Raw genomic sequence first — 9,598 nt, forward strand, 5'->3', positions numbered from 1 at the left:
TTTTCTGAAATTGGTCATGGTTTGGACATTGCTTAGGGGCACGTGGCCTCCTGCGGCTCAGCAAATTTACTTCCGTTTCCATGCGAAAGTAATTGTAAAACTTTTTATGTGTCATGGAGACATATCAAAAGTTTCGATCAGTGGGGATCTGTGTACTGAGACCCCCACCGATCGCTAGAACGAGGAGAGAGAAGCAAACCCATATATATGTGCTCCCTCTACTCACTGCAGTAGAGGAATCAAAACAGACTCAATAGAAAGTTTATGGGCCCTTCTCAATTGTGTCCCCTACAAAGAGAGTGGAGAGTGTGATATGTGAGCGCTTCTTTCTCTCCTTGTTCAAGGGGTCAGCAGAGACCTCAAAACTCAGATCAAAACTTTTGATAGGTCTCTTTGACGTATCAAAAGTTTTGCAAAAACTCAGTCCAGATCAAGATATTCCAGCCTTCATGAATTCCCCCATGCGTCCGTAAGATATCTCATCGGCCCAAGCTGCAAACTTTTTAATGATTACACTTTGGCATGTTCTGTGAGGGCATCATCCCCATCATTAAAGGGGTTTCCCATTGTAGACATGTATGACACATATATAAGATGTGCCGTAGAGCTTTTACTATTGGCAATCCCAGCGGTTGAATGTCCCGTTTGCAGCAGGTACAGTAAATGGCTTTCCATGTGTCACCATACACTATAGAGAACAGAAGATACAGGAACAGCCCAACACACTCACTCAGCTCCTTCAATGTTTCCCATCGGCCACCTGTAGACATGATGGGGTTCACATGATGGGGGTAGTGGATTTGCAGCAGCAGACTCCAGTGCTGCAAATCTGCAGTATTTAACCCTACCATCAAAGTGGAGGAAATTTCAGAAAACTCATTTGGATGCTGCGAAGAAAACACACAGTGTACAGTGCACTACGGGCATGTCTGCAGCATGTCAATTTATGAAACAGGTTTTACCTGGGGCTTTCAACCCTTTGCGATGCAAAGATTTTGTGCAAAGAGGTATTTCCCGAGCAAAGAGAACCATCTTGCTGATGCCACCTTGTGGAAAAGGCTTCCTATGAGTCATAATGCGACATTTTAACAAGCCTCGGGACATGACAAGAGAAAATAGCTAAGCCAAATATCCATCTGTGCTGTAGACAGCTGTTTCGGGGTGCTTGCCCCTCATCATGATGGAATAGGATTCTGGTTGGTGCCTTGGACGCACAAATGGATATTTTCCCTTGTCATGTCCCAATGCTTGTTAAAAAGTTGGATCATGACTCATAGTAAGCCACTTCGACAAGGTGGCGCTAGCAAGATGGTTCTGTTTTCTCAGGAGATACTTTTTGCATATTATTTTCCCATGGAACATTGCCGATAAGTCTCCATACCAGGGGGCGCTTCCAGTAAGTCTCCACTAAGCCAATGCAAAGACTGAAAAGAGGAGAGGACCTGCTGTGATCCCAGCAGCGATTGAATGAAGGTAGCTGAGATGCAATACCGTTCACCACCTGTTGACAATTATGCCGCTATTTCTGCCATGTTTTTCTAATCATAGGCCACCCCTTTAATTATTAGAATACCCTATGTACCCCCTACATTCTTTTTTTTCTCTAACTTTATGATTTCCCATCATATGGTTGTGCAATTTGGCCCAGACCAAAGATTATACTGAACCAGAGACAGAGAAGGTGGCTGAGTTGGGGGAGGGGGGGGGGCATGTCATCTAGCTAGCTGAGAGCCTAAGCCTGATAAGAGAACAGCTTCTGTAGGTTACATAAGCCTCCTGCCTTTCTATAAGTGTGATGTATCCCTCATTATCTGTTCTGTGAGCTTCGGAGCTGAAAACAAACATAGTAGGAAGGAAGGAAAAGGATTCCGTAGAAGGGAGATGTCCCCTGCTTGTGAGAGAAATGCATCAAGCTGTGCAACTGCAACAGGGAATAATTGGGCTGAAAAAGACTTTAGCAAAGCCCAAAAAATATGTATCCCATCATATTTATTATTGTACAAAGGAGCAGAGCCATTATGCAAACTTTTTTGAAAACTCAGGTTATGCTTTGAGTATTTATCGGTCCCGTTTCTTTATTTTTGGAAACTTTGTATGCATGCAGCAGAAGTCTCACAGAAACGCGCCACGCTGCTCATACGCTCCTCCATTTGGTCATGCGTCACTGCGATGTTGACTTATGACTCTGTGTCTGCTTGCTTCCGATAGATAGCGGCTTCATAATCAGAATTTAATCTGCATTTCGCATGCTGCATCTAATACGCTCAGATGTGTGTTTTCTTCAGCACTTTGCAGATCCAGAGACAGATGGGCTACGACCAGGAAACAGTGAAGAACAGACTGGTGGAAATACGCTTGGCATGTAGACTGGGGCAGGTACAGCTGTGGAATGTATTTTATTCAGCATGTCCTCTTCCTGCATCAGCAGCCGGCTGCACCATCAGCTCAGCTTCAACTGTCTTAATGAAGAGCGGAGAGGACCATGAATCCAGAATGTCAGTGGGGCCTACCATGTGAGGACCATATTGGCAAGGAAAGCCGGGTGCCAAGATTTATTTTTTTCTTTACATTAACATAAATAAATCCGGTAACTCTTGCCAAATGTTGGATAACGGATCTGCATGTTATTGACCTTCTAATTCACATTATTTAGAGCAACTACGGTGCAAATGTTTTATCTGTAAAACTTGCAGGAACAGACAGCAATTTTAATTATTGTTCGTTATATGCATAGGGTATTGGAGTTTGCAGTCACAACCAGTGATGGTCAATTCGCAGTGTTTGCCAGCGAACACATGCGGGCTGCCATCTTAAGTAAGGTTAGACTCACCCGTCCGGCGATGCACAGGTAAGCCCTTACCTGTCCCTGTGCCGGGAGCCGGTCTGAAATCAAATGCGGTCATCGGGAGCAGGCAGTTCCGAGAACACCCCGATGAAGGCCCCCGGCGGCTGTTCTCAGAACTGCCTGCTCCCGGTGACCACATTTGATTTCAGACCAGCTCCCAACACAGGCACAGGTAAGGGCTTACCTGTGCATCGCCGGACGGGTGAGTCTACCTTACTAAAGATGGCAGCCCGCATGTGTTCGCTGGCGAACACTGCGAACTGACCATCACTGGTCGCAACCACACCCTTCAGGCCTTCCTAGGAGCCAGTGTGGTGATAGAACTGGGATGTTCACAGGCCCACAATGCCATACCAACTACCTAGGACAGAGATCAGCCACCTCCAGCACTCCAGCTGTTCTGAAACTACAACTCCCAGAATCCTCCATTCACTTCTATGGGTTTTCCAAGACCAGCCAAATAGGTGTGCAATGCTAGGTGTTGTAGTTTCACAGCAGCTGGAGTGCCAAAGGTCACTGATTCCTGACCTAGGGTTTCTCCTATAGGGCCTGTATAGCGTGACGTCACTGACACTGTTCTATTGGCTATGGCATTCACATTGGGTGAATTTCCAGGGACATATTTTATTTTTTTACAAAAACGAGTTTGAAATGGGAAAAAAAGAAAAAATATTACCCTGATCAATCCCACGCTGCTTCAATGTTAAAATACCAGGACCGATTCAACCAATTGTTAAAGGGGTTATCCCACGCTTATGGGGGAAAAAAATGAAAATCAGACATCGTATAGTACATGACAATCTCTTAACACATGGATCCAGAGATCTCCCAATTCATTGCCCTGCTAGATTTATTTTAAGTTGGGAGCTTAGGAGGCGTGCACTTTCTCAAGGGCATGCCCTTTCTGCCGCAGCTGGTGGCGGTTGAAGGATGGAACTGAGCATGTGCTTCCATCTCACTGAGCTGTACAGAGAAATTACAAAAAGAGCAAACCACAGGTGGCACTATACAGATAGAGCCAGTGAATATACAAAAGTGAATATACAAAAGTATTCACAGCCAAGTGCTGGTTTTAAAAATTTTGTTATATTTTTCATGGGACAACCCCTCTAAGAATGGTCATTAGTGGCAGCAAAAAGTAGGATTTCATAAAATAAAATTTAATGTAATTAGATATGATTAGTAATCATAGTAAAATATATAACATAACACTGCAGGTAGCGAGAAATTTGACATAAAATAAGCTAAAAATGAAAAAATCTAAAAATTCCAATGTTGCTCCTTGCTGCTCTTGACATACAGAAAATAGCTTGGAATGCCCGTTCTGTCAATCACTGGTCACAGTGGTGACCCTCCTCGGCCAGTGATTGACTGAAAAGGGCGTTCTAAGTCAGTTCCTGTGTTCCGAGTCGGGAGCAGCTAGGACTGAACCAGCATGGGAATGGCAGTGGATAGGTATCGGTGAGATTGTGTAATGCGTCTTAAATTTTTTTTTCCCTGGCACCTTTTTAAAAAAAATATTAATAATTCTAGGAAAATGTGGCGATCGGGTGTAAGAAGTGACCCTTAATGTGAATGTCCATTCTTTTGAATCTAAAAACGAATTAAAAACTCTGTTTTCTTAATTGTTTTTGTACATATTAAGGATGAAATCAAACATGCATTTTTGTGATAGTGTTTGATGCAGCTTTTTGAGCCAAATCCAAGAGTGGATCCAAAAAGAAGGAGATACTGATACTGCTCCTCTCTTTTATAGTCAATCCTGCCCCAAAAACTGCATGTGTGATCCCTGCCTTTATAGTGGTCGGAACTTTTTGTTCTTTTAGAGAGCCCCTGGACATTGACATAAATTAATACATTTTGCCTTCCAACAACCACCACTAGGGGGAGCTTACTGAATATAATGTATACAATTAAAGTGATTGACCCATTACAATAACTTATTCTCTATCCACAGGTTAGGGGACAAGTGTCTAATCAATGGGGGCCTGGCCGCTGGGGCCCCAATTATCACGAGAGAAGGAGCCCCTGCTCACCATTGGAACACGCATGTGTGTCCACCACTCCATTCAACTCTATGGGATTGCTGGGGACAGCCAAGTACAAGCCCTGTAAGGCTATCCTTAGGGACTACAGCAGCCTGTCAGAATTTTATCATTTGATTTTATCTATGAAGTGGACCTCCGCCTCTAGAAAAAGAGAGCTGAATGTGTTGTCAGTATATGTTAAAAGGTGGACGATGGACAGGACCTTTAAAAAAAAGAAATGGTAATTTTGTATTAAAATAAACACAATACTAGACCATTATATTGAAAGGTTTTCCAAATGGCTTTAGGTAAATCTACTCCAATATCTAAAGTCAAAATGGCAAATTCGGCTCTGCTACATCTGTACGTTAACGTGCATAGCTATTGCTCAATGGTGTTGAAGATCGACCATGTATGAATACGAAGGGAAGGTGACTGGTGTGGGTGAGTAGGACTGTGTAATCAAATGATACGCTTTCTAGGATTTCCATACAATTATCATGAAACATTCCTCCTGGGCAAGTGAATGTATGCCAAGTCTGAGCAGTGAACAAGGCAAAGAGTTTTATAATTTGCCAACAAAACACCACAAGAGCAAATGATGAGATAATATTGTGTTAATAACACATTTAAAGGGGTTTTCTGTGTTTGTTTTTTTAAATGTGCCCCCCAGCCAGCTGCCTCTATGAAGGAATCCATCCTCATCTGCTCCCCGCCCCCCTGTTCCGGCCCCCAAGCTCCGTTCAATGGACTTCCAGTCCCCATCTGTCTACATGGACAGGGTCACGTGCACTGCTGCAGCCAATGACCGGCCTCAGCAGTGACACTTACCCAAATGGCACATCATTGTTGGGTCACATGCCTCTTGGGGACATGTCACTGCTGAGTCCAGGTGTTGGCTGCAGCAGGGCACGTGACCCCTTCCGTGCTGAAGTAGATAGATGGCGACTAGAAGTCCAGAGAAGAGAGGCAGGGAGCAAAAACGGAGCAGCAGGAAGCAGGAAAGTATAGATTATTCCATAAGTACAAGTGGTTTAGGCAGAAAATTATTTTAAAAAAAACCTAGACAAGCCCTTTACCATTTATGACTTAGGCTACTTTAACACTAAAGTTTTTTACAGATCCGTCATGGATCTACAAAAACGCTTCCGTTACAATAATACAACTGCATGCATCCGTCATGAACGAATCCGGTTATATTATGTCTTCTATAGCCATGACGGATCCGTCTTGAACACTATTGAAAATCAATGGGGGACGGATCAGTTTTCTATTGTGCCAGATTGTGTCAGAGAAAATGGATCTGTCCCCATTGACTTACATTGTGTGCCAGGACAGATCCATTTGTCTCAGTTTCGTCAAGCGGACAGCAAAACGCTGCAGGCGGCCTCCAGAGCGGAATGGAGACGGATTGGAGGCAAACGGATGCATTCTGAGCAGATCCTTTTCCATTCAGGATGCATTAGAGCAAAACTGATCCGTTTTGGACCGCTTGTGAGAGCCCTGAACGGATCTCACAAACGGAAAGCCAAAACGCCAGTGTGAAAGTAGACTTACAGTATCTAGGATACTTAAAGGGGCATTCCGGTTATAGAGGATAATTATTAGATTGGTGGGGGTCCTGAAAATGAGACCCCGTACCCCGTGGAGCTAGGGGTGGGCGATATAGGCGATATGCGATATAAATTTGTGCCACGATATGGATTTTGTGCATATCGCCTATATCGCCGGACCGCGATATCACGGAGCGGAAGTTCTGATCGGAGTCCCAGCAGTGTAATGCTGGGGCTCCGATCGGTTACCATGGCAGCCAGGAGTCACGCTACTGAAGTCCTGGCTGCCATGATATGTCAGTGAGCAGCATTATACTCACGTGCGCCGTGGCCGCCGGGCGCTCCTTCTCATAGGTCTGTGCGGCGCATTGCTAATGCTATAGGCATTAGCAATGCGCCGCACAGACAGAAGAAGGAGCTTCCGGCGGCCACGGCGCACGTGAGTATAATGCTGCTCACTGACATATCATGGCAGCCAGGACTTCAGTAGCGTGACTCCTGGCTGCCATGGTAACCGATCGGAGCCCCAGCATTACACTGCTGGGACTCAGATCGGAACTACTGCTGCCACCAATGATGTGGGGAAGGGGGCCCTGCCACCAATGATCAATACTGGGGGGGGCGCACTGCCCACTGCCACTAATGATGGGGGGGAGGGGGACCCTGTGGCCACTGCCACCAATGATGAATACTGGGGAGGGAGAGGCTGGGGGGCTGATCAGAGGCTGGGGGGCTGATCAGAGGCTGGGGGGCACATGAGGCTGGAGGGCGGATCAGAGGCTGGGGGGCACATGAGGCTGGGGGGCACATGAGGCTGGAGGGCGGATCAGAGGCTGGAGGGCACATGAGGCTGGGGGCGGATCAGAGGCTGGGGGGCACATGAGGCTGGAGGGCGGATCAGAGGCTGGGGGGCACATGAGGCTGGGGGGCACATGAGGCTGGAGGGCGGATCAGAGGCTGGGGGGCACATGAGGCTGGAGGGCGGATCAGAGGCTGGGGGGCACATGAGGCTGGGGGGCACATGAGGCTGGAGGGCGGCTCAGAGGCTGGAGGGCACATGAGAGGTTGGGGGGCACGAGAGGCTGGGGGCCACATGAGAGGCTGGGGGGCACATGAGAGGCTGGCTGCCATAGTCAGCTCCCTGCTGCTGTGTGCACAACGCACAGGGCAGCAGGGAGAGTGTAAAGTCCTATTCACCCTAATAGAGATCTATTAGGGTGAATATGACAAGGGTTCTAGCCTAATAGTTTTTTATTTACTTTTTATTTAATAACTCTTAAGGAGGCTAATAGTTATTAAATAAAAAGTAAATAAAAAAGTTTAACCCCTCCCCAAAATATAGAAAACAATATATCGCGATATATATCGCATATCGCACATGCTTAAAATTATATCGCAATATAGATTTTAGGCCATATCGCCCACCCCTACGTGGAGCCATCCAAAATAAACAGATTGGCTGGTGAGGCATGCACGTGGCCACTCCATTCATCTCTAAGGCAGTTCCTATCGATAGCTGAGTCCTGTACTCAGCTATCTTCGAAGCGCCCATTAAAAATTAATATCATTTTGGGGGGCTCCATGGGATACTGGGTCCCATTCTCGCAATCGGTGGAGGTCCCAACAGTAGGACCCCCACTGATCTAATAGTTATCCCTTATCCTATGTGTTTAACTGTAATACCCCTTTAAAGATGATATATCACCTATATTATTATACTATTTAAAAGCAGATCCTATTCTTCTGTTCTAATTTTTCATTTATTTCTTTTCTGTATATTTTTTTAATTCTATTTTCTGTATATGACTACGGGGCCGGCCATCTTGCTTTAGCTGCTGTTACAGCATTCAGGAACGCTTTACAGAAACCATATAGGACAAAGGAACCTGTAGACTGGAGATGACCTGTTGATATGGAAGAGGGGGCATGCTCTGTGACCTGTGCAGAGGTCATTGTGCAGGGAGGGAGTTGTGACCTATTATGAATGTTGGAATTATATATACTGCCTATCATTGTAATCCTGCCTGTGATGGACATAAAGATTTTTTCCAAATATCTCAGAACCTTTTGCAAGCACTAAAAATGGTCTACCATGAGTAACACTAATGACAAAGGGTCTACCATGAATAATACTAAAGATGAAGGGTCTACCATGGAAGAAAGGGTCTACCATGAGTAACAATAATGACAAGGGATCTCCCATAAGTAACACTAATAAAAATGTATCTACCATGAGTAATACTACAAATAGTCAACCATGAGTAACACTAATAACTACTACAAAGAGTCTACCATGAGTAACACTAACAACTACTACAACGAGTCTACCATGAGTAACACTAATGACAAGGGGTCTATTATAACTAACACTATTAACAAAGGATCTACCATGAGTAATACTACAAAGAGTCTACTATGAGTAACACTAGCAACAAGGGATCTGTGATAAGTAATACTAAAGACAAAAGGTCTACCACGAGTAACACCAAAGACAAAGGATCTACTGTGAGTAACACTAATAACAAAGGATTTTTGATGAGCAAAAGTAATGAAAAAGGGAATATGGGGCATTGATGAAAAAGGGTATACGATGAGTAATAATGATGACGAAGGGTCTACTATGAGTAGCACTGAAGGCAAAGGATCTACCAGTAACACTAATAACAAAGGGTCTACCATGAGAAACAGTAATGACGAAGGGTCTACCATGAACAACACTAATGACAAAGCATTTACCATGAGTATCAATAATGACAAAGGGTCTACAATGAGTAGACACTAATGACAAAGAGTCTACAAAGGGTAGCACTAATGATAAAGGGTCTACCATGAGTAACACTATAGTTTAAAGGTCTTCCATGAGCAACACTAATGACAAAGGGTCGCCATGAGTAACACTGTGTAGCTTTGGCTGGTTGAAGCAATTGCATTTACTGTGATGTACAAATGTCAAGATACTGTAGTTCTGGAGTCATACCCAAGTCCTTCCACTTGACTGTAATTACTTATTTACAACTTGAGTAACCCATGAGACCCCTAGGAAGGACCTTATTTTCCTTAAAACCCAGTTCGGGAAATACTGTCTGAAAATACAAAGCCAAGCCTATGACGATTTTGTCTGCCAGTTACATAATTTCCAAATAAAAGTACTCACAAAGCAATGTGTAACAGCA

The 9,598-nt window shown here is 44.6% G+C and overlaps 1 protein-coding gene across 2 annotated transcripts in view; it reads left to right on the forward strand.

Moving 5' to 3' along the window:
• LOC122920960 overlaps window positions 1-5,084 on the forward strand; it is a 102,334-nt gene extending 97,250 nt beyond the window's left edge. For both annotated transcript variants that reach the window (XM_044270806.1, XM_044270807.1), the window contains exons 2-3: window positions 2,286-2,513; window positions 4,803-5,084. In XM_044270806.1, the coding sequence (XP_044126741.1) occupies window positions 2,286-2,513; window positions 4,803-5,007 (433 nt within the window). In that variant the 3' untranslated portion in view covers window positions 5,008-5,084. The remainder of the gene's footprint in view (window positions 1-2,285; window positions 2,514-4,802) is intronic.
• The last annotated feature ends 4,514 nt before the right edge of the window (window positions 5,085-9,598 follow it).

The sequence above is a fragment of the Bufo gargarizans genome, chromosome 10 (genome assembly GCF_014858855.1).
Source record: "Bufo gargarizans isolate SCDJY-AF-19 chromosome 10, ASM1485885v1, whole genome shotgun sequence".
Taxonomy (NCBI): Eukaryota; Metazoa; Chordata; class Amphibia; order Anura; family Bufonidae; genus Bufo; species Bufo gargarizans.